A 25,559-nucleotide genomic window follows, 5' to 3' on the forward strand; every position below is an offset into this window, starting at 1 on the left:
ATACTCCCAACCACGTCAAAATTAGCAAACATTTATTCACATGACATTGTGTCAATCCTATTACACAGTTATCTCTCATAAAAATAGACTGTAGAATATCAAGCTTTACAAGTTCTTGGTAGATGCAAGGATGCTGGACGAAACACAGCCGACCATACACCAAAGGCATTACCTCCAGTCAGCCATGCTTCCGGCCAACGAGCTCTCTGGACGGTCTGCACGCAAGAATTGTTTTAGGTGCTAGAGATTCAACCTTGAACAACACAGACCAACTCCTTGCCTCCACGAAGAAATTCTTTCAGACATAAAATAACATTCAGTGTGGGGTAAAGTTGCCGAACGACGTGGGTGAAGTCTATTTTGAGTCAGAGTGTCTGAGCCCACGGAAGTCTGGACACACCAGCCTTGAGCACTGTCTTGGCCACTTTGCCTGTCGCTGGCTCCAAACTGAGAAGTAGTGGTGATGCATGTTTCATCCAGCAGACGGCCCCTGGAGGGGCGCAGGCAGAGTGAGACATGGGGACACCTCGGAGCAGATGAGAGATCTCATCTGGAGGTGGGGCTGAGCTTGAAGAAAACCCCAGCCTTTTCTTGAAAGTCTTGCCACCCTACTCACTTCCTGTGGTAGTATCTTCACCGAGGAGTTTAGAGTGTGGGAATAGTTCGGATTATTGCCCTGGTGGTAAGAGGTGCTAGAATCCTAACCCTATGAGAAGGTAGTGGGGATTTCTCCAAAAGAAGGATACAATTTTTATTACTTACAATAGAGGACAGTGGTCCTATTTCTGAGGAACGGGGGCAAAGTTCAATGAGGAGGCACACCCCTCCCCTTCAAACACATTAATTTCTTTATCTACTCTCTTAGATGCCAGGAATAGTTGGATTTAGCATCCAGGGTAACTTTGAGCTCCCACTGCCATTGGATTCCCCTAACCCTAGGCTCCCACATGCACAGACTGGCACAGGCGAAGTCCCAGGGCTGAAGGTCGCTGTGTCCCTCCCTCCTCACACCGTGCAGTGTTGGTCTCTGAGACGGGTTCGGGTGATGTCTTTACATCGGAGAACAGGGTAGGCTTTTCCAGGTTTTTGATTCTATCTTCAGGTCTTTCAAGAGTGCTTTCAAGTTGTCCTCACACAGGTCTTACACATTTCTGGTTAAAATACACCTAAGTATTTTATATGTCTTATTATTGTAGATGAAGTTTCTAAATTATATCTTCTAATTGGCATCCTACTTCTATTCTATTCTATTCTATTCTATTCTATTCCTCTCTGTGTATCCCATTTCTGTATATAAAGACTAGTAAATTTCTGTATGTTAAGTTGTTGTCCAAAACCCCAAACACAATGTGAAATAGTAGTGCCTTAATGCTTCTGACTTTAGCAGGAATGTCCATGTTTCCTCATCTAATACGATGCATAAGATGCCAGTTTGGGGGCTGAGGTATTGAGATATTTGTATACTTTTTAATGTGTAGGGAGCTATTTATTTATCAGACTTCTATTTATTTCATGTTTTTGAATCATAAATTTTATGCACGAATTTTTCAAACACCTTTTCAATACCTACAGAAAAAGTCCTATGTTTTTTTTTCCCCTCTCAGATATAGTAATATGTCAAGTTAAATTAATGAATTTAAAGATATTTAACCATCCTTTCATTACTGGAGTAAGAACTACCTGGTCACAACAGATCATTATGTATTCTTTTTTTTTTGTTTGTTTGTTTTGTTTTATTTGTCAGAGAGAGAGCCAGCGAGAGCGAGCACAGGCAGACAGAGTGGAAGGCAGAGTCAGAGGGAGAAGCAGGCCCCCCGCGGAGCATGGAGCCCAATGCGGGACTCGATCCCAGGACGCTGGGATCATGACCTGAGCCGAAGGCAGCCGCCCAACCAACTGAGCCACCCAGGCGTCCCACCGATCATTATGTATTCTTGAAACTATTCCTTGGTCATATATTTTTCTGGGAACAAACATGAAGAAAGGTCTATGTGAACTTACCCATAATACCAAAATAAAATGGAAAAAAAAGGGGGGGATGCCTGGCTGGCTCAGTGGGTTAAAGCTTCTGCCGCCTTCGGCTCAGGTCATGCTCTCAGGGTCCTGAGATCGAGCCCTGAGACAGGCTCTTTGCTCTGCAGGGAGTCTGTTTCTCTTCCTCTCTCTCCGTGGGTCTCTTTGCCTACTTGTGATCTCTGTCTGTCAAATAAATAAATAAAATATTTTAACAAAAAGAAACAAAAGAATTAAATGATAATTCACAATATTTTTCATCCTTTACATGCTAGTCCTTTACCATGTCCAAAGATTACTTCTAGGAGTTCTTGGAAAACTGCTGCCAGCCCCTTGAACAACCTAGGGTGTAAATCATTGGGTCTTATAGATTTGAGGATATTCAATGAACCCGAGCAATTTTTAACAATATTCTTTCCCGATTCATTGTATATGGAAGCCATACAGTCGTTTTTGACACTTCTTAGGTTACTGATAACACAGTGGGTCTTTGGAAAACTTCTATATTTTCAGCCCCCCAAAATCCTTTCCTAAGAAAAGTCTTTCCTTTTAATCTTTTCATCTGTCTAATGCATAAACTGATGTATTTCTATTTTATGCCTCTTGGACAATGCTTTTCACTTTTCAATTTTATTATTTATGTTGCTTCTTGGGTTAGTTTCTTTCCTTACCTTCCTCTTCTTTCTTCTTCATAAGCTATTGCAGGAGATTATTTTATGTTTTCCAAATATTGATCTCCCCTTCGCTATATTGCCCACTCTCTAGGACTTCTGTGCCTCCCATGTGTTGAACTTGGCCATGTGGTGTGCTTGGATCAACGGGTTGTTGTAAGCAGAAGTGACATAAGCCATGTCTGTGCCGAAACTCTGAGTCGTTACAAGTTCCATAATTTACACAGCCACCAAAGCGGTACTGACTCTGTGGGAAGCTTTTTATTTTTTCTAGTGAGGCTGCTTTAACGCAAAGCGTTTTTGAAACTTCTCTTTCTGGAATCACCTCCAGAGTCACTTTTGAAGATCTTTGAGTCAGAGCTTTATTTTGCTGACGGCACATTTACTCTTTGAGAACCACCTAAAGTCAGTCACGGCCAAGGACATCGGAATGGGGAAGAGCGAGAGTTTAGATTAGGGCAAACCTGTATTCAAATCACAGCTCTGCCCTTTTGTTTCTGTTGCAGCTTACTCAGTGGGAGCCACAACAGTGCCAGCTGTTTCTGGTAACTGGCGTTCATTCCCACTGGCTTGCAGTCCCTATACGGTATCACAGGAGAGAACGCCATTTCCCAGTCTACTTTGCCTGCAGGCACCTGAAAGGAATGACATATTCTCATGTGAAATTTGGACAGGGAGGCAGAATCGGTGTTACCTCCCTGGTTGTGGGCGCAGTGCACAGACGTGTGCCCAGGATCTGTGAGGCTCTGGGGGAGTCTCCAAGTCCTCCCCTCCTCACCCACTCCCCGGCATGCTGTAGGTGGACTGTGATATTGGTGGCAATCCTCTGTGGTATCCTGAAGTGGGCTGTAGCAGCAACCTCCTGATTCCCTGAACTGTAGTGGGGGAACCTGAAAGCTAGTGGTGACCTTCTATAACTTCTTCTCCACTAGCTCTCCTAATGGCTCATCTCTTAGAGTAAACCACAAAGTGCTTGGAATACTTCGCAGGGGATTGTTTTTCTGACTGAACCCTAACTGATTTGTCATAGGATTGCTGAGTATATTAAACGATCCAATGTACTTAAAATGCTAAAGATGTTGCCATAAAATAGTCCATAGATATTGTTACTGTTCGGAAAGCGGTCGGGGCACCTGGCTGGCTCAGTCAGATCACGAGACTCTTGATCTCAGGGTCATGAGTTCGAGCCCTATGTTGCACAGAGATTACTTAAATAAACAAAAACTTTTTTAAAAAAGAAGGTGATCAAAACTTTCCCTGCCACTGTCCATGTTATCCTAGAAATACCCTTTGCTACCCTCTATCTGTCTAGGCTTTAAGATCTTATTTAGGTCCTGACTCCTTTGTGATGTTCATACTCCAGCTCCCACCCTGCCCTGTGTAACCCTGCAGTCAGCTCGACTCAGTGCTGACTTGACCCTTCCCACCTGTACTGATCTGGGCTGTTGAACAAACTCTAAGTACCCGTCTTACTTTGTTTGCTTTGCTAGAACAAAAACACCATAGACTGGGAGCTGAAGCAGAAAATATTTGTTTCTCACAGCTCTGGCAGCTAAAAGAAGAAGAAGAGGGGGCATGAGGGGGAGGGGGAGGAGGAGGAGATGAAAATGGGAAATATACATTAAGTCAAAAGAGAAGTGTACCTAGATGAGATTGGTATTCACGCGCGGCGTAGAAATTGGATCTGAAGACAATTTCGGCAGGTGGAATTAAGCTCTAAAGTCAGACCACCTGTCATCTCCTAGAAACCCTACCTTTTAAAGAACAATAGTCACTTTTATGGACCAGTTTTGCTAAACTGATCGCTATACAATCCATGAAGTGTTAATCGTGCTTTGAATTACGCTGCTCAGATCTCCCGTCGATGCTGGAGAACAGACAGACTGTCAGCCAAGGGAAGATAAGTATTTCCTACCACCCCATTGCTCTTCCTCTCCTCCTCCCCCGCAAGACCCAGGCACAGGGAAGAACTGAAGTGATTTGTATCTTCTATTTTCTGTGATTATTGACTTCAGACTCAACAGCACCAGACAAAGATCCAACTACCACTTGCACCTCAGAAAGGGATTTACATCATATTTGATGCACATGCGCAGGCTCCCCAGACAATGAGGAAGGGGTTTGGGGAGCAGAGTTGGCATCATTACGGGCAGATTAGGCTTTCAAGTATCTAGAAATGTGGGGCATCAGAGAACTCTGATCGAACCAAGGATTGAGCACTTGGGTTGAGGAACTGAAGTAACAAAAAAGGAGAGAAAATAACAAGGAAGAAAGAAGAGGGGCCGTAAGAATAAACTTTGAGGGAGCTGTAATCTTACCAGAGATGGGCTCTGCCGCCAAGTACCCCTGCAACTGTTTTCCAGCTGACAGTGGGGCCCTCATGGGCTCCTGTTGTCATTATCGTTTGGGCAACCGCAAATCACTGAGGGGTCTTGAGACTGATCTGACCCCTGACTTAGGAAAATCACTTTGACCATGAATTTAACTAGTGAGAAATCACACGCAGAGAAAACGATGATAAATCTATCACAGGAATTCAAGTCTGTATGGCAAGAATCGGAGCTAGACAGTTGGTAGAGAAGGAGAGAGATAAAATTCTCAATGCTAAAAGCAGAAAGACTCGCTTGATTGGGCAGAGGATGACGAAGGAGGAGGAGCATAAAGCAAACATGAACGTTCCAGTCAGTGTCTCTTGGAGGACGGAAGTGCCTGATGCCAGGGTAAAGAACAGCTGATCGGTAGGTAGACTTCTAGAAGGGAAAAACAATGAAGTTGGTTTCAGACATGTCGAGTTTGAGATGTCTGAAGTGGAGAGAGAGGAATGTCTCGCAGAGTCTAAAGCTCAAAAAAGATTGATTTGAGAATGATTTGAGGGTACAGAACCATGCACAATTTTTAATTTGGGGTCTCACCTAGTAGCCAAGGTATAGCGGGTCCTCGATAAATATTGCCAGTTTAATCTCGTGCCTTTGGGAATAATCACTATCATCATCACTATCAGATTGTTGGAGCATATGAAATCGCCCAGCGAGAAAGGAGATCTTAAGGACAGGGCCTTGGCATGTCCCTTTTCTAAGCCAGAAAGAGGACGATCATGCAGGAGGACTCCTGGAGGATGAGACCACTGGGAAGTGGGGTGTCATGGAACCCAGGAGAGAAGGGAGGTTTGACGAGGAAGAGATGTGCTTCAACACTGGACATGGTCACCAAAATGAAGAACAGAATGAGGGCAGAGGAAATGCTGTTGGATTTGGCAGATCACGTGCCGGAAGATGTTCAATGAATTGACGGAAACAGGAGCCCCACTGCAGAGGCTGAGGAGTGAGTGTGGAACAGGAGAGCCCCATGATACCCTGTCGTCCCAAGTCCTGTAAATGACCGTGGATATCTCCATAGCGGAGCTTCATGGTTGTCTGGTAACTGTGTGGACATTAATAAATCTTCTAGTCCTTCCATCGATGCATATAACCCTTTGTTATGAGCCTGTGAAATGTGCCAGTTATGACCGTTCGCTTCCGCTCTCCATCACGGTTCAAAACCAAAGCGTGAATTTCACCCCAACAGCCTTGTGTGGCTTTGCGGGGGGACTCACGTGTCTGCCCCAGGAAATGTCCGTGGGGATAAAAGCTTCCATTTCCTGTGCCTTTGTAAATGTTGCTCCTAATTTAGAAAGCCTTTCAGCAGCTTGAGAAAAATCCTTTTCTCCACAGGACGGAGAGATCTCTTTATGACTGAGAAAAAAACATCCTGGTAAAGTGAGCCGTGTTCTCCCGATAACGTAAGAGAGTGAAAAATAAGAACTAAGCAGGTTGAGAGAGATTCTAGTAATCTTCTTAGTGGCTGTGCCATCACAAATGAAAAGATGATTTAACAAGAAAGAGGTTTAACAAGAAAGGGAGAATGGCGTTGGGGGTGGGGTGGGGAGAGATTGGTCCCTATCCCCCCCCACTTGAGACGCTTGGAATTCCCCACGAGTGACTCCTGTATCACCCTGGGGTCCTTACTTCAGGTCAGTCCTTCCACTGGCCTGTCCCTGCCTTTACAGTTCTTCCCTGGACTCCTGACATAGCCAAGACCCTAAGGGCAGGGACCAGCCAGACCTGACGCCTCTACACGGCCCAGCCCAAGGGCTCGCTCCTCTCGGGGGTGGGGGGATTGGGCGGTCACAAACACAAAAGGACACTGACCACCAAAAAGCAATTTCCCTGGGATTTTGTGGACCCTCTGAACCTCTCCCTTATAGCTGAGACATGCCTGTGGTGCACCTGTCTTGGTATGTGAAAGGATTTAGGATCTTCCTAGCATCAAATACCCAGACGCCTTTCCTCAGTTCGGGCTCCTCAGAGTTAAGTGTCTCTCTGGTAACTGCCAGCTCCTGGGGTCAGGAAGAGACGCCTTTGCATACTTGCCCTTAAAAGTCAAAACCGCACTTAATGCGACAGCGCTTGGTGCCAGCCCTCAGCGTTTCCGAACCCGGCTGCAAAGCCATGCATCAGAGATCGTCATCCGTGCATTGCGTGGCCCATGCCACTGCACAAAGGACTGCCACATGTCCTTTGCCGTCTCTGGCCTGGTGCATACTCTCTTACTATCTGTCTCCTTCCTCGTAAGAGCTCAGTGTTCTACTGTCCCCTTCATTTCCTTGCACATCTTTCTCGGAGCCCAGAGTGTCATTAGCGACTTCTCCCCGGTTCTCTGGCTCCCCAGTCAGGCAGCTCTTATTCCTTCTACTTGTAAAGGACGGAACTCTCCGGGCCCGCACAAAGCATCAGACGCTTCCATCCTGGTCAAGAGAGCCCGCGGCGTGGGCCTTTCATTGATTGATCAGCTTCCAGGAAAGCCGAGCGAAGTCTCTGAGCCGGTGTCCCCAGCTGTGTGGCTGTTACAGATGTTCCCGTCCTGCTGAGAGCGGGAGCCCCCGCGCCACCGAGGAGCTGAATGCCGGCTTCGATGTGAGTAAATGAAGAGGGTGCTTTAGAATCACGGGGAGTTCGCCCTGGAGCTCTCCAGTAATCAGAAACTGCCACTTTTTCTTTCCCTTCTAAAGAGGAAATGCAAATAAAGGAAGTAAGAAAAAGGGGCTGAAGTAATAAAAACACCAAGTGGGAAGTATCGGTGAAAATGAGGACAAGAGGCCATCGACGCTGGGTGTCGGTAAAAGGGACCAGGGACTCAAGGGTCCTGGTTTTGCCTTTGGCAAGAAGACCAAGGTCTGGGGTAACCTGCGGGGGCCCAGGGTCTGCATTCTTATGTGGCTCCAGGGCCAAGGACGAGAGAGGGGTGGGGAACTGGGCTGGGACAGAGTGCACCGGCTAAGGCCATCGAGAGTCGAGCTCAGGTTGGCACAGGATGCCGCATGTAGGGGGAGGACGCTTTAGGAAAAGAAACACTTTGCAGGGCTGAGTAGATGAAGTGAAAGTTACCCAAAGCAACTTCCCGTTGAACAGGTCATGTTCTCCCGAGTGTCAGAGAGCACCATGGAGTCGGGGGCTGGAGGGAGGAAGGACAGCCAGAGCCACAAATCCAAGACGCTCTTTTTTTCACACGAACAACCACCACCACCCAAAGCCAAATCCATGCCAGGGTGTACTTTGGGATGGGCACTGTGGTCTGGACTGAGTGGGGGTCCCCCTTCCGTTCCTCCTGCTCACGCCCCTGCTAGAAATCCTCCTCGTTTTCAAATGCCTGTATATGTCACGTTACTTTTCAACCATCTTTGCACGGGGCATGGACCCGCAGGAGCAGGACGGGAAAGGGTCAGCGACATACAGCGGCGGACAGAGTCCACACTGCTCATTGTATGTTTTATTTTTTAATTTAAATTCAATTAATTCACATAGAGTGTATTAATCGTTTCCGAGGTAGAAGGGAGTGCTTCATCAGTCTCATATAGTGAGCACCGGGGGTTCGGTTAACACCGCTAGTCTGCAAATGGTGGGAACTGTCCGACTGCGGCCGGCTTCATGGGTTACTGTGGACACGTTCGTGATGAGAGGGCGCTCCACAAAATCAATTAAGCCGATCGATACCAGTTGGGAATTCCCAGGACGAGCTGCTCGCAGGGCTGTTTATCATCCTGAGTTCACTCCCCAGTGCCAACTTCAAGTCAACTTCCTACTTGTCTTGTCTCCTCACTCCTGGGAATTTTTCCTACAGGCATCCTTCAAAGGCAAGAAAAAGCTATGTGCATGAAGATGTCATTGCAGCTTTATTTATCACAGCAAAATATTGGAAAGATTGAATGCCCAGTGACACAGGAGTATCTAAGTTATGGTCGATCGATGGGAGAGACTATTATACAGCAATAAACACAATGATGATAACGATCATGTAGCAAAATGGGAAACACCATAATAGGAAACATAAGAAGCGGAATAAAAAATACGCTGGCTCTAGTTTGGGGAAATGTGTCTTTTATGGACGTAGATTGGAAAAATGAAGATAATGGCTTATGCATGAATCTTTTTAAATAATTTCTTCTAAATGTTGTTTTTACAAATAAAAAATCATACAGGAAACAGAAAATAATAAAGAACCATTGTTCAAGATTAACTGACCCGCTATTGAGTGTCTGTGTGTGTGTGTCTGTGTGTGGTCTAATCATTTGTTTATGTAGATTGAAAACCAAGGGTCCTATGAATCAACACTCAACCCATTTCCAGTACTTGCGGGATGATTTTCACTAAGACTTTTAACCCCTTGTAGTTGTAAATTCAGTTTACAGGCAGAGCAGTGTTTGTAGTAGACGCCCCATGAGTGTTTCTGGAGTGAATGAACACACACGCCATGGGAGAAACAATAGACATGAGGTTTGTTTCTAGCGGATGCTTTTCAAACCCTTGGAAAAGAGAGCTGTCGTGTCGAGATGTTCTTCTGTGTTACTGGAATAACGAAAGGAGGTGAAGGGCTTCTCCAGACTGTACCTCACTCCGGTGTCTGTCATAGCTTCCTTTCTACGGTACGAGTGTGTTTTATACTCGAAAGCACACCTATTTAAACAAAACACTGACTGTGCGAGCAGCTCCCCCGAAGGGACAATGGGGGCAGATATGACTGCGTTTCCGCGCTCCCTACTCTGCGCACACAACCAGCCCACGGGGCTCTTAGGTCTAGTGTTTAGAGGAAGGTGGCTTTTACTGAACTCCCTAACTCAGGACAAGAACTAGGGTCCCAGAGGGGGGCGGAGATTTTGGTAACAAACCACTGACCATAGAGAGTTGTCCAAGAAAATGCCAAAATAAAATTCATCTCTTGTCTTTAAAATGATAATAACTACAGTGATCATGGCAATGACTTTCCTTCCAATCATCGGATCATAAGTCATAGCTGTCCTCTTATGCTGGGCTCACGGTGGGCACTGAACAGGGGATGAACCTTACCTCAGCAACATGGAGACCTGAGCCTGTGTGCCCTGGTCTCCCTAAAGGTCTGTACTCAGCCTCCATGACTTACGGTGTTTTCTTAAAGAAATTATTTTATTTTTCAAATAAGTAAATATAACTTATTTTGCAAATAAGTAAATACATCTGTTAGTTCTCTTAGGTTTTCTAGCTTACAATTACATCACCTAATGTTTCTAGCTTACAATTACATCACCAAAACTAATGTTGTGGAGCACCTGGTGGCTCGGTGGTTAAGCGTCTGCCTTCAGCTCAGGTCATGATCCCAGGACCCACGGATCGAGTCTCACATCGGGCTCCCTGCTCAGTGAAGAGTCACCCTTTCCCTCTCCCTCTGCCACTCCCCCTGCTTGTGCTCTCTGTCAAATAAATAAAATCTTTAAAACAACAACAATTAATGTTGTATTTCTTCCTTCCCAGAACATACCCCTCATTTGTTTGTCTTACTTTACAGAATTAAGCAGGGTCTCCAGTCAAATTTTTCAATTTGTGGTATACAAATTTTTAATGAATAGCAGTATACAAGAAACATTGTCTCCTTGCCATCCCTCAAGTCACCTGGGTCCTCCTTCGGTGGTATCTCTGTAGATACCAGCATATGCACATAGAAAGACTTTGGGGGATGCCTGGGTGGCTCAGTAAGTTAAACATCTGACACTTGATTTTGGCTCAGCTCACGATCTCAGGGTCATGGGATCAAGCCCAATATTGGGCTCCACGATCAGCACAGAGTCTGCTTGTCCCTCTGCCCCCTCTCCATGCTCATACTTTCTCTTCCTTTTCTTTCTTTCTTTCTCCCTTTCTCTCTCTCTCAAATAAATAAGTAAATAAATAAATGAAATCTTTAAAAAAAGGGAAAGAGATTTTTTTAAACAACTTCAAAGTGTTCCATAGTGCAGATTTATCTTTAAACAATTTATTATTGACTCAAAGTTAGGTTGTTTCTCATTGTGGCTCTCACACACCATGGTACTGTTAAAAAATAAGCTGAGGCATATTAAAACATTTTAAGAGTTTGAGCAAATATCCTTTCAAATTAAGCAGCCCCAGAACGGACGTGGTAAGTAGAGGGGATCTCTGGAAGAGACATTTTTTAAATTAATATATAATGTATTATTTGCCCCAGGGGTACAGGTCTGTGGATCGTCAGGCTTACACACTTCACAGCAGTCATCATAGCACATGCTCTCCCCAGTGTCCATCCCCAGCCTCCCCCATCCGTCCCATTTTCCCCCTCCAGCAACCCTCAGTTTGTTTCCTGAGATTACGAGTCTCTTATGGTGTGTCTCCCTCCCGATCCCATATTTCATTTTTTCCCTACCTACCCCCACCTGCCTCTCAAATCCCTCATATCAGAGAGATCATATGATAATTGTCTTTCTCTGATTGACTTATTTCACTTAACATAATACCTTCTAGTTCCATCCATCGTTGCAAATGACAAGATTTTGGTTTTTGATGGCTGGATAGCAATATATATATATATCTATATACAGATATATACCACACCTTCCTTATCCATTCAACTCTTGATGGACATTTGTAGAGAAAAGCCAAGGGGCACCTGGGTGGCTCAGTCGGTTAAGCATCAGACTCTTGATTTCAGCTCAAGCCATGATCTCAGGGTCATGAAATCAAGCTCCCTTGGTCCCCAAGAACCCCACAGTGGGCACGGAGTCTGCTTGAGATTGTCTCTCTCCTTCGCCCTCCATTCCTCCTCCTCTTTCTCTCTAAAAAAAAATAAAAAGATGGAAACGTAGCTTAAAGGCTAGTTTCATGATTGGCTGTCCTAGGTTTCAGTGTTGTAACCTTGACACATTTTCAGGTCTAGATTTTGGTCTGTTTTTGTTGCCTCCGTGGTACATGGGCCACATCAGTCTAATGGCCTCTCTGCTTTATCTATCAACACTGTAATCCATTCTGCACACGTGTAAGCATATCTGAAGCCTGAGTACCCAGATGAGGAAACTTCTAGAAGGGATGGAGCAGAGTAGTTATTGGGGGCTATCTAGATGTCTACGATTCAATTGAGATCAGATAATATCAATGAACAAATTTACAGAAATTTGACAATTTCTGATAACTTCCTGTCCAAAGGTTCATGTATCTGTATATTCAGGTCTTCTCTTGTGTCCTTCATCTTCAAATTTCCTTCATCTAAGACTTAGACATTTCTTACTTAATTTGATTCCTGGCTGTTTTCTCTTTATTTCTGTTCCTATTAAAAATGTGGTCTCTTCTTTATACTCTATCTTCTGGTTATTGTGTGTATATGCAAAGCGCATGGACTTTGATGTGTTAATTATTTATTTTTTTAAAGATTTTATTTGACAGAGTGAGAGAGAGATCACAAGTAGGCAAAGAGAGGGGGAAGGCTTTAACCCACTGAGCCACCCAGGCCCCCCTGATGTGTTAATTATTTAAAAACGTTTCTGTTAGCTCTCTTAGGTTTTCTAGCTTACAATTACATCACCTGTAAAAACTAATGTTGTGGAGTGCCTGGGGGCTCAGTTGTTAAGCATCTGCTTTCAGCTCAGGTCATGATCCCAGGGCCCAGGGATCAAGTCCCACATCGGGCTCCCTGCTCAGTGAAGAGTCACCCTTTCCCTCTCCCTCTGCCACTCCCCCTGCTCGTGCTCTCTGTCAAATAAATAAAATCTTTAAAACAACAACAGCAACAACAATTAATGTTATTTCTTCCTTCCCAGAGCACACCCCTCATTTGTTTTTCTTGCCTTACAGAATTAAGCAGGGTCTCCAGTCAAATTTTTCAAGCGGGTACCCTTGTCTTGTTCCCCCACTTTAGTGGTAATATTATTTTCAATCTCCCCAATCAAGTAGTCCAGAATAGAAAATTCCATTGTTTTCTGATTTGTTGAAACCGAAACACATACACACTTTAAAGCATTGCTTTATTAGAAGTATTTTGTGTGATGTAAGTGTACAATCAATCACCTTATAACAAAGAGATGAAATGGATAAACCTGATAAATTTTTCTATCATCTATACTCGAGGCCAAAAGAAGAAAAAAAAGTTAAAGGTGCTCCATGGTTTAGATATCAGCTTTAATTTCATGTAACAAAAGTAACATTTATGAAGCAATAAATTATATGACAAAATTCAAAGATGAGATAAGGTGCGGATATTAAAAATGAAAGTACTGAACCACTTCTACAAGGAGGCATTGACTAAGGGGTACAGTGTTGCTTTGTCAGATGTTTTTTAAAAAAAATCAAATGGGGATTTTCAAGAAAATCTGCCCATTGCCAGGCAGTAAAAGGCCCCTCCTGGAGTGGCTTTCGTGGTAGATTGGGGATGAATGGTCAGTGAAGACAGCATGCACGTTGGTCACGGGGGGCGGGTGTCTGTTGGAACCTGTCCCAGTGAGCTAGACATCATGACTGCAGCATAGTGGGGCTTAGGTGGGAGCATGGGAAGCCGAGGTTTCCCCAGCACGATCCCCAAGGTGACCATGTTTCCTTAAGTGAATAAGCTTTGTGGCTCGAAGTCTCAGAACGACCCTGAAGGCCCTTTAGGATGCATTCATTCCACTGTGTCTGACCCCTACTGTCACGCCACCCCTTCCCAGCTCTGAGCCTTGAGGAAAGTTCGTTGGTCTCCTAAGGCTCTGTTTGGTCATCTACAGACACCTACCTCATACGGCCGATATGAGAATTCAATGAGATGATGATTATAAAGGTCTTAGGACAGTCCCGGTGCACAAAGGGGGGCCCTTCCATGCTCCCGGGCTGGGGAAACCTGCCTCACCACAGAGGATGACAGGTTTGCAGCATTACATACTAACGTGATCTGAGGGAAGATCATTTTGATCTTGAAATTTCAGGAAGTTGGAAGGCATAGGATGGTTACTGAGCAAGAACATGCCCTACCCCAAGCTGGTGGAAGATGAATGGGCAGCCGTTTGAATGCCAGCCTTGGGGTGCCTGGGTGGCTCAATCAGATAAGCATCTGCCTTTGGCTCGGGTCATGATCACAGAGTCCTGGAATTGAGCCCCGCATGAGGCTCTCTGCTGTGCGGGAAGCCTGCTTCTCCTTCTCCCACTCCCTCTGCTTGTGTTCCCTCTCTCGCTGTGTCTCTCTCTGTCAAATAAATAAATAAAATCTTTGAACACCAGCCTCTCCACCCAGTGGGCAGTGTCATCTGCGATTCATTCTCTCACACTGCGTCACGACAAAATCGGACTCCACGTTGCCATTTTCAGTCGGCGCGTTGGCTTGCAGTCTTGACTGTCTCCATAAAAGCTTCAGTTCGTATTGTGGTTTGGTCACTTTTAAATTCAAGCCCTGACAAAAACTGCCCCATATTCTGGTTTGGGACCCACGGTCCTGGGTTTTCTGAGGTCACAGTGGCTGAAGAGGGGACTTGCCCTGAGGAGGCTGTGTGGCCAGATGATACATCCTGGCCTTTATCAGGCTTCCTGGATGACTCTGATGCCAGCATAGACCAGGGAGGGGTGGTAGCATGTGGTTAAAGCATCATTCACCTACCCCGATACTTAGACCTGTTCAGGCGTCTCAACAAGGAAACAAACACACTGCCCAGCCAAAGGTACCAGAGAACTCTCACATGGCGTATACCTACAACTCTTGTTAGCTTCCAAAATGTTCCAATACATTATGACCTCAAAGAAGTATTCATGATGGTGTCTGAGTCACACAAAACACTGGGTTAGTGACCGTTCGGCTGTCTTGTGTCCAGGGGCCTTTTTAAAAATGGTGTATATCAAAGTAGACATTTGTCATTTCTAATACAGTCAGTCCTGACTCTTGCCAAGTTTGGCTCCATTGGAATTAATCCAAGGATTCGAAGATTCCAAGTGCCATGTGACCAGTACATAATATTTTTGAGACATGATTATAAATAATTCACTAATTTGGTCCATTATTTAAAAAAACAAGAATTCCTAGAAATCAACTACACTTATTATTAAAATATATACAGTATGTATATATATATGTATATATATACATATATATATATATATATATATATACTTTTTTAATGCTCAAGATAAAACTGATGAAACACAGGCAGCAAATTCACATGCTGTGCTTTTGCTTTGTTCCCTGGATGCTGGCCAGCTGCCGGCTGAAGCAGGGCATCTCTTTGAGGACAGAAGTACTGCCCAGCACGGGAGACTCAGCAAAGCACCAGCTGCCTTCTGGAAACAACAGCGTGACTCCAGGAAATGACAAGAACTGTCCGGGGTCCAAAGATCCTAAGGAAAGCAGGACCATCACTATGCTTATAAGAATAAATGAGACAGAAACAAACAAAACCCAATAAATCAATTAGCAGCACAAACAGTAACGTAGCTATTAAGCTCGACACTGTGCAAAAGCTCGAGTCTGGTTGCTGTCACACATGGACACATGATGGAAATCTGTATTTGGACCATTACTTCCCCAGAGAATGCAGGGCTGCATAACACAAGATTGGTGGGATATTCATAGGACTTACATAAAATCTACGATCCATTGAACTTGGGAAGCCTGGGTTAGATAAAAAATTTTAAAAAATCAAGTGGGTTTCTTTACTGAGATCCATCCCAGTCTAATATGCTAATGGGCACTGTGACAACCTGGCCAGGAATTATAGCATGCCAAGTTTCCCTAACGGATTTGACCAAGGGAGACCTGGTCCCTGGTGAGCACCTCTTGGAGGCTGCCTTCCTCCGCCCAACTTGGGAAGTGCTGCCTAATAGAACATGGGCTGTTCTCTAGATGCCTTGGTAGGGAGGGCCTGCAATGCCCCACACTATTGAGTACCCACTGCCGTCCTGGGTACGCACTGCCGTCCTCCTGAGTACTATACTGCCTTCCTGTGTACCCGCTGCTTTCCTGGGTACACACTGCCATCCTGAGTATGCGCTGCTGTCCTGAGTATACACTGCCGTCCTGGGTACTGCACCGTCCTCCTGAGTACTATACCGCCTTCCTGTGTACCCGCTGCCTTCCTGGGTACACACTGCCATCCTGAGTATGCGCTGCTGTCCTGAGTATACACTGCTGTCCTGGGTACTGCACTGTCCTCCTGAGTACTATACTGCCTTCCTGAGTATGCATTGCCTTCCTGAGTATGTGTTGCCATCCTGAGTATGCGCTGTCCTCCTGAGAACTATACTGCCTTCCTGAGTACGCACTGCCTTCCTGAGTACACATCGCCATCCTGGGTACTACACTATACTACCTCCTGAGTACTATGCTGCCCTCCTGAATACGTGTTGCCTTTCTGAGTATGAGCTGCCGTCCTGAGTATGAATTGTCCTCCTGAGTACTATACTGCCTTCCTGAGTACACATTGCCGTCCTGAGTACTGGCTGCCTTCCTGAGTACACATTGCCTTTCTGAGTATGTGCTGCCTTCCTGAGTACAGCACTGTCCTCCTGAGTATGTGCTGCCTTCCTAAGTACTGCAGAGTCCTCCTGAGTACTACACTGCTTTCCTGAGTACGCACTGCCATCCTGAGTACGCACTGCTGTCCTCAGTACTGCACTGTCCTTCTGAGTATGTGCTGCCTTCCTGAGTAGTGCACTGTCCTCCTGAGTATGTGCTGCCTTCCTGAGTAATGCACTGTCCTCCTGAGTATGTGCTGCCTTCCTGAGTAGTGCACTGTCCTCCTGAGTATGTGCTGCCTTCCTGAGTAGTGCACTGTCCTTTTGAGTATGTGCTGCATTCCTAAGTACTGCACAGTCCTCCTGAGTACTACACTGCTTTCCTGAGTACACACTGCCATCCTGAGTACGCACTGCTGTCCTGAGTACTGCACTGTCCTTCTGAGTATGTGCTGCCTTCCTAAGTACTGCACAGTCCTCCTGAGTACTACACTGCTTTCCTGAGTACGCACTGTCATCCTGAGTACGCACTGCTGTCCTGAATACTGCACTGTCCTCCTCAGTACTCTACTGCCTTCCCGAGCATGCACTCTCTTACTGAATACTGCAGTGGACTGAAAGAACGTTTTCACATCCACGTCCTGCCCGGCACTGAGTGAAACATGTTAGGCAGGAAAAAAGGAGAGGCCCAGAAGTTTGAACTTGTCATCTGACCCCTTTATGCCCCTGCTCCCACCCCGCTGTCATTGTGGGCAAATTTCGGGATGTCCTGGCGAAACACCAGGGACCCTTTCGGTAGAAACAGGAGTTGCCGTAATAGGAAAATCAGAAGACGGCGCCTCACTGACAGGTTGTTACTTTAAAGCAATGTCTTTTGGAATTTTTCCTATGCATTCTTCTGAGATTATAGTGACTCACAGGAGAAGGTGAAAAGCTGTTAATTCCAGATCCTGGGGTTAATTAGCTCCCTTAGATCATGCGCCTGTAGGAAAGTATAACAGGTACAGTGAGAGACACTTACGTTCAGTTTCCTCTTAACAAGTTCTTAAAACGGGAGATATTTTAATTGCAGCAGAAAGCAAGATGGTACAGGAAGAGACATTTTGCGAGCAGAATTCAACCCCAGCTTCTGTCGAATGGGAGCGGAGACGGGAAGATTTTCGAGTCCGATGCAGGATCTCCCATGAACGACACGGGAAAAGTGCCCCCAGCTGACACGTGGAAGGCAGTCCGGTGGACTGTCCCCCAAAAGTTCATCGTGCTGTCTCCCCACTCTCAGCCCCAGGACAGAAAAGAGGGACCACTTCTCTATGGGGAGCCCTCGGGTCCCTGTGTCCGTAACAGAGTCGGGCACGTTGGTCAGGCTGGGGAGGTGACGGAGGCCTCCCGTGCACCCATATCGATGACGACGACGTAGCCACGCGCCCTCCCCCGCCCCCCATCCTGTCCCACCTCAGGCCTGCACCTCCCGGACGCCAGCTGTCACACAGGATGCCGTAGCCTCTCTCTCTCCCGCCTCCTTTGCCGGCTGGAGCTGCAGGCTCATGGCCTGCAGAGTTTCCTTCACCATCTGGAGCTCCCTCCTGAGAGACTGTGCATACACGGTTAAGGAACACACGCGAAGGTGAAGGGCGGACCTCGGCAGCCTCCGAGGGAGCTAATAAGAGCACGTGCATCGGCGGGAAGCAGATGGGCACTGACATCTAATTGCAGTTTCAAGTTCTTCCAAATTGTAGGAATTAAATATTAATACAAATTTTACACTTCTTGTAAGAGTGATCGCCATCTCCATGAGGCCTGAGGTTATGAACTACCTTAGGTAAGGTTTCAAAAAGGAAAAGGGAGAGTCGGCTGGTAGACCGAGACAGATGGCGAACTGAGAGGCACGATGATAGAGGGTCAGTGTGACTGGAATTCCTGTGAAGCCCCAGACGGGGGCAGCTTGACAGCCACATCTAAGTGCCCGGATGGCCCAGAGGGCAGAGGGCTGGACCTAAGAGCTTCCTCAAGAATTCCAGTATTGGGGGCCGCCACAGGTCCGGACTCAGAGTTGTGAGGGACCAGAGTCCCTATTGGCCGTCAGCCAGCCTTGTCACCTTGTGCAAATCACTTTGAACCTCTGTTTTCTGTGAAACAATGATTTCTAAACTCCCGTAGTTTCTAATCTGCTGTCCTAGGTTATTATACTTCCCAGGGACTTGTAAAATAGCCAGGCAGGGTGCTCAAGATTTGACGGAGTTCAGGGAGCTTGCCCTTTTGGGCAGGCTGGTTGGTTTTTCCTTAAATAGTTGGGTTCTTAAATCCCTTGCCTTTAAAGTTATTTCTTACCTAAAGAAAACCATCACAGAGAACTTGGCAAATAATCATATGAGATATATAAGGCTGTCATCTTCTCAAGAAACGAGCCTTTTTCTGTGATGCCATTTAACAAATGGTGCTTTTTCTGTCCATGGTCAGATCCCTGTTTCCTTGTGTACCTCTAGTCAGAACAACTCAAAGATAAACAGGACGAGAGACAGATTGAATTCTTTGAGTTTCATAAGCAAATTAGTGTCACTTCATCCAAGAGCAGTGAAGGGGAAGTATGGAAATACGGTACTTAGACATCACGTAAATACTGTTAAATCGTCACATCAGGTCAGACCACTTAAACATTCGTAGATCAGATATGGACAAAACAGGAAGAGAGAGAGCTTTGGGAAAAGCAGCTTGCCGAGATCTTAGCACTCACAGACTGTCGAAGCTACAATATTGTTTTATTTAAGTACAATGTCAATGCAATGTCAAGGGAAAAAGATACCCCCAGGATATGACTGTAGAAAGCTTTCTCTTTCTTTTTTAAATAAAGAACTCCAGAGGATCCTGGGAATTATGCAAATGAACTTCTCCTAAGCAAAATTGCTGAACCATCCTGAAAAGCTTTTGGCAGCTTTTCATCTCGAAGCTTCACCGGACTTCATCATTTGTGTAATTTACATTCATTTACTAGGATGGTTCACTCCTTGCACTTGAACTTGAGGGGAATGAAGGTGGGAGTGAGTGGGTGCAAGGAAAGAAAAAAATCCCATATTTACTTCATTTTTCCTTAAAAAAAATAAAGTCTTCATTTTCCTCCATTTCTCTGGACAACTCTGCTAATCTTTAGTGAAAACACATACGACTTTATAGGAGTAAAAACATACGGGGTCCCAGACTACATACCAAGCTGCAATTTAATCACAAAGTTATGTTACATTTATAAAAAGTAAGCGTAGAGCTTAAGTAGTTTATGAATCCTGACAGATGCCTAAGATTTAATTACCTTTGACGTGCAGCCTGGGACTACACTCCCCCATTTGTAAAAATTATTGCTAAAAGATGACACAGGTTTTTAGAGAGAGGATTGAGCCAAAAAAAGATGCTTCTTAAAGAACTTGTGCAATTCCTGACCCTTATAGAACACACTGAAAGGTTTTTAAAAGGAGACCCACAGAGGAAAAAGACTAAGTTACATAATTAAACTAACGCATCAGCCCTTCATAGAACATTCTGCATCACCCCACGGAGGAATCAGAAGACAGGGATTTAAGCAAATGATCACCAGCTAGGGAAAAGTGGCAAACCACTTGACGCTTTCATTGTCTCACTTGGAAAATGCATAATTTCAGGAGCTTGCCTCCACTAGCTAGAAGGGCGCTGCCCAATTCATGAATTGTTTAATAAAACCAATTAGATCTTCGAATACGTAAAATAAAAATAGAAAATAAAAATAAAGTGCATATTCTCATACCTTCTTCCCAAGGCTAGAGCCAAAAGAAATATTTCTTTGCTGTCAGCATATACGGTCTTTTGTGAGGCGTTATGAGACTTAAGGTTTATTCACTATTTTTTTACTATTACTGGAGCCAACAGCCTAGGTTCTGCCTACGCAGAACCAGACATCAGAAATCCTGGAAACCTCATTTCATGAGCCTAGAGTAACGATCAGCAAAATGATTAAAATCATGTTTTTATTACAAGTGTTGACAAAGATGTGGAGAAAAAAGGAAGCTTCGTGCACTGTGGGAGGGAATGCAAATTGGTGAGCCACAGTGGAAAATAGCACGGAGTTTCCTCAAAACATTAAAAATAGACCTACCCTAAGATGCAGTAATTCTACTACTGGGCATTTACACAAAGAATATGAAGACACTAAATAGAAAAGATACATGCATCCCTATGTTTATTGCATCATTACTGACAACAGACAAATTACGGAAGAAGCGTGAAGTGTCCACAGATAGATGAACAGACAAAGAAAAAGTGGTGTATGTATTATTTATATATATATGTCATATTATATTTATATAATGGAATGCTACAACATATATAATATAGTAACATTCCATTATATATATATATAGAGAGAGAATATAATACTAAGTGACATAATATGATAGAGAAAGACAAATATCATATGATTTCATTCATATGTAGAACTGAAGAAACAAAACAAACAAAAAATATCTTTTTTTTTTTAAAGACTCTTAATATAGAGAACAAACTACTGGTCACCAGGAGGGGGGGGATGGGTGAAACCAGTGATGGGGATTAAGATCACATTTATCATGATGAGCCCCGGGTGATGTATGGAACGGCTGAATCACTATTTTGCACACCTGAAACTAGCATAACACTGCACATTAACTACACTGTAATTAAAAAAAAAAAAAAACCTGAAAAAAATCATGCTTTTATTTACAAAATATCTCTCTCTAACCAGCCTGTCTGTAGGATGCCTTATGAATGTAAGTTCCAAAACACTTTGAATGTGCTGAAATGGGAGAGAATCCAGGATAATATGTGCAGTGGGGGTGGGGAGGACCGAGCAGCAGAACAATTTATATGGAATGAAAAACCGAGTATTTCTGCTAGAAAAGTGCCTTAGGAGGACACAGTGCTTCTAGGTATTGATCCTGGGAGGAATAGGCAGCCTTTTATTTTATTTTTTTTTCATACCTCTCTAGTATTTAAATGGGCATGCATACTTTTATATTTAGATCAATATATTTATAAAAGAAATCACTGGATACATTTCACTGTTAAGCAGTTGGGGAAATAAAAGAATAGTAAGAGACCCTTGTTCTTTCCTTCATACATTCAGATATTCAAACACTTCCTGAGCTCCTATTGTGTGCTAAGAAAGGTTCTGAAAAAAGAAAAGCAAAAGAAAGAGAGAGAGAGAAAGAAAAAGAGAAAAAGAAAAAGAAGAAAAGAAAAAGAAAAAGAAAGAGAGGAAAAGAAGAAGAAAGAGAAAAAGGAAAAAGAAAGGTTCTGGATGTAGGAAGCACAGAAGTGAACAAAGTCATGGCCATCCTGGCATGTAGTGTCAGTGAGGGGAACAGGAAGTCAACTCACACCGGCATGTATGCAGACCGCTAGATGGGGTGGTGGAGGGTTTGGAGCAAGGGAGTGACTGATTACTCCGGCCACTTTCATCACTGGAAGGTTCAAGGCAGGGGGCAAAAGAAGAAGCAGGGAGATGAAAAGAAGTGGTTGCCATCATCCAATAATCCAGGGAAGAAAAGATCACTGAACCCGGCTAGGGGCCATGGAGGTGAGAGGTGAGAGGTGACCAGATTCTGCATATGTTCTGAAGGTCAAGCCAAGGGCATTTGGTGATAGACCAGATGTGGAATGTGAAAGAAGGAAAAGGCATTGAGAATGACTCCCAGATTTTTTATCTAAGCAAAGAACTTGCAGTTTATCAAGGAGAAGACTGAGCACGAGTTGGATGTTTTTGAGGGTGGGGAGGAATTTTTGGAAAAGCCCATTTGTCAGCAGAGGGGAGATGTTGAGTGAGGAGCAGACAGGGTTGTGAGGTTTGGGGTGAGATCCAGCCTGCTGATATGTACTTGGAGGTTATGTCAAAAAATATATTTTTTTAAAAAGTCATACTTCTCAGTTTATTGCATTTGCCACATCTAACCAAGATCTGAAGGCTATTTCATACAGTAGGTCTAGAATCAGTGTTTCTGATTGTTAGTCCAATAAACTCAACGTGGAAGCCCACTGACATATCTGACCTTGGTTTTTATCAAAGCACTGAGCAAATAAAGTACAACTCCATCACTGGATTTTAGGTAGATGTGACAGAGGTGCTCACTGCATCTAAATATAAGAGTAGGTCTCAAAGAGCTGAGTGATTCTGGTGATGCCTGGGCCATTGAGACCTCTCGAGCTAATTATAAAGTTCCCCTGTAAGAGATATGCCACCAGATATCTGTGGCGTCTAAGAAAATGAGCACATTAATTATAATAAAGGCACAAGGATTGACATGCCAACATCTTTAAAAACACCTTTGGAGCCCAAGACTATTCTTTACCACCTTGGGACAGACTAGTCACATACTAAGCAAGTGTGTAACTTCTCACTAATAAAATTATGCAAGCTGGGTTTGCAATTAGTAAAGGGGTAAGGCAGTAAGACAACATTCCCAGATGTCATCCAGGCATACAAAAAGACAACATCACCACTTCGGACAGCTATTGGCCAAGACCCTCAAATTCTTTCAAGGAGGTCTTCTGTTTACGTATAAAAACCACTGAGTGTTTGCCAGTTGGGTTTCTTAGCAATCCTGTTCGCAGCGTAGTCAAAAGTAGATCAGCTCATCAGGTCTGGTTTGGTTCAAGAAGAAACAACAGTATGCCTCTGAAAGGGCTTCTCATTTGCTAAAGTGTTTCTTCGTATCAACAGTGATGCCTTCCCAGGCAGTGAGAGGAAGTTTACCTTCCGGAGAGAGCTGAAGGCGAAGAACGCAGCTGTTGGAGAGCAAGGAGGAAAGCCTCATGCACACACATGACCTGCTTGAATGCCTATGATGCTTTCATAGGGCACTCCTTGGGATGCCCACCTAGTGCCGAGTTTGCATTGTGCCAAGCCAGCAGCAGGACAGCCCGGGGTCCACACCGCCTCCCAGGCTTCCTCTCCCTAGCTCTCTCCCTTTGGCAGAAGACAATGGAAGAAATCCTGGCCACCATATTTGCTTCAGCCCAGCACAACAACCACCTCTCCCGGTCTGTTTCCTTCTCTTTAAGATTTGTTAAGTAGAGTTCTGTGATCCTCATGGCCCCTCTTCCAGCGCTTTAGCTCAAGAGTGGAAAACATGTCCAAGAAGGCACAGCAGCCATCCCAGACCGCTGCTACCTTTGTCTGCTCAAGCCACACTCTGGAAAGTTGAACCAGACAAGGGATCTTAAGGGGACGTGATGTTCGTGCCTGTGCCTGGATACATTCATAGTATTTTCATGCCTTCCAGCACCACCAAAACTAAACGACTGGCCGCCATGCATTCCAAATAAGCAGTGAGAACAGAATTCCACAAAGGTCTCCTGGACATGGTTGCGAGTAGAACCACAAATAGAAGCGGTGTGCCCACATCTGCTCTGCGACCCCGAGGCAGGCAGAACTGTCCTGCAGGCTTTGAAATATGCCCAAAGCGTCCCAATCTTACTTTTTCCCTTCTTTGAAAGTGCGATGTAGAAGTTGAAGGAGGAAAAAAATAAATGAGAAGAAACTTGCTTAAAAATTCACCTCACCTGTATGGTTTTCAGTTGAAGCATTTGCATGAAGGAACCATTCAAAACGGTTTTCGAAACACGACTGCTAATTAGGACCCAAATGACTGTGAAATTGTGCTGGAGACTCAGACTGATGCTCTTGGAAACCCCGGCTTGACCGGCAGGGGAGTCGCACCTCCTGTCCTCTCCTCAGACAGCAGGTACGGGCCAGCCCTCCGACGCCGGGGCTTCCAACTGATGGCTCGGACTTCTTTCAAACACTTGCTACCACCACAGCTGATGGCTTTGTGTTATTCTTTGGTCATGCTACACGTAATTTAGTGAGTCTGTTGGGACGATGAAGAGACACGGGCTGTTTTTTGTGGCTTCTTGGATCTGTCAATCCAGTGTCTTCTTTGTAAAAGACAGGACACTCTCCACAGGCTGCCCATAGCCCTGATATCCAGTCAGGATGCCTAGAGGTTCTGTTGGAAGCTTATCTCCATCCCTGGATGAGTGGTCCACCCCTGACAACACTTCCTCCCACGCATGGCTTACACAGAAGCTCGGTGCCTTCCGCACGAGGTGTGAGCGTCTATAGCCCCCAAGGTTTGAATCTTCTGGACATCTATGTTCATTGTGGACTCACGTTCATCGTGCTCAGGCTACATCACAGGCACTGTGGGCTCTGGCAGAGTGCTTAACGGAATCAAACAAAAATGCGACACTCGCTGTGTAATTCTTTTGTGTTATCGATGGCAAGCTGTTTCTTTCAACCATACACGGCTTTGTATCTTTGATCAAGAATGGAAACACAAACCAGTCAGTTTGGCTGGAGGATTCAACAGCCTCTTTGAAGGGCTAGATAAGCTCTAATTTGAAACAAGGGCTTTGGTTTGTGTGGGGAGGGAGCCTCGCAGAGTCTTGTAACTATGTCTTTCTGTCTTAGGACGCCACGTTCCACTCAAATCTAAGTGCTGTTCTGTAGGAGTTCAAAGACTTGCTTCAGTGTCTTTGCTCTCGATCAGGGACACAGAACAAAGCCTGGGAATCAGAGGAAAGTTTAGGTTGAAATCCATATTGCGGGGCAGATTTGCTTGGAGGGAAGGAGGGTGTCTTCTGTACCTCGTGGTTTTTCAGTCCCGGTCTGACATACCCCCAGTATGTCTCTGCTTAGCTCAACAAGGATCAGCCAGAGTCTCAAAAACAGAACTTCAATAGGCTACTTTTATTATAGCTTAAAACTTTTAGAATAACTGTACATTTCACACAAGAGGCCTGTCCACTTATTTGTAGGCAAAGCTGCTTCCCAAAGGAGCCAACAAGGACCACCCAGCTTGCCACTCATCAGAAATGACCCTGGACCAGTCACTTAATTTCAGTTTTCCCAACTATATCAAGTAGAAAGAACAATCCCTATCTATCTATAGCTGTTTTGTTAGACTTAAATGACATTTTTACATGGGCCACTGTGGGATTACGGATGGACTCATTCAAGCATCTACTACAAAATAATTGAATAAATCTATCTAAATGGGATGTGGCTGGATCTTTTGACACAAACAGTGAAAATGTTGAGTCAAATGGGCTTGGAGAATGT

The 25,559-nt window shown here is 44.8% G+C and overlaps 1 protein-coding gene across 3 annotated transcripts in view; it reads right to left on the reverse strand.

Moving 5' to 3' along the window:
• Positions 1-12,979: 12,979 nt before the first annotated feature.
• Positions 12,980-25,559, reverse strand: part of DISC1 (DISC1 scaffold protein) — a 367,278-nt gene continuing 354,698 nt past the window's right edge. Inside the window, exons 13-15 of one of the 3 annotated variants that reach the window (XR_009352717.1) lie at positions 17,894-18,033; positions 17,360-17,423; positions 12,980-15,325 (exon numbers count right to left, since the gene is read on the reverse strand). Coding sequence is in view for 2 of the 3 variants with exons in the window: in XM_059170453.1 (XP_059026436.1) it covers positions 17,895-18,033 (139 nt within the window). In the remaining variant the exon portion in view is untranslated. Of the gene's footprint in view, positions 15,326-16,394; positions 17,424-17,468; positions 18,034-25,559 lie in introns of those variants that run through there. The other 2 variants (XM_059170453.1, XM_059170454.1) reach the window with 2 other exon arrangements.

The sequence above is a fragment of the Mustela lutreola genome, chromosome 4 (genome assembly GCF_030435805.1).
Source record: "Mustela lutreola isolate mMusLut2 chromosome 4, mMusLut2.pri, whole genome shotgun sequence".
NCBI classification, from domain to species: Eukaryota; Metazoa; Chordata; class Mammalia; order Carnivora; family Mustelidae; genus Mustela; species Mustela lutreola.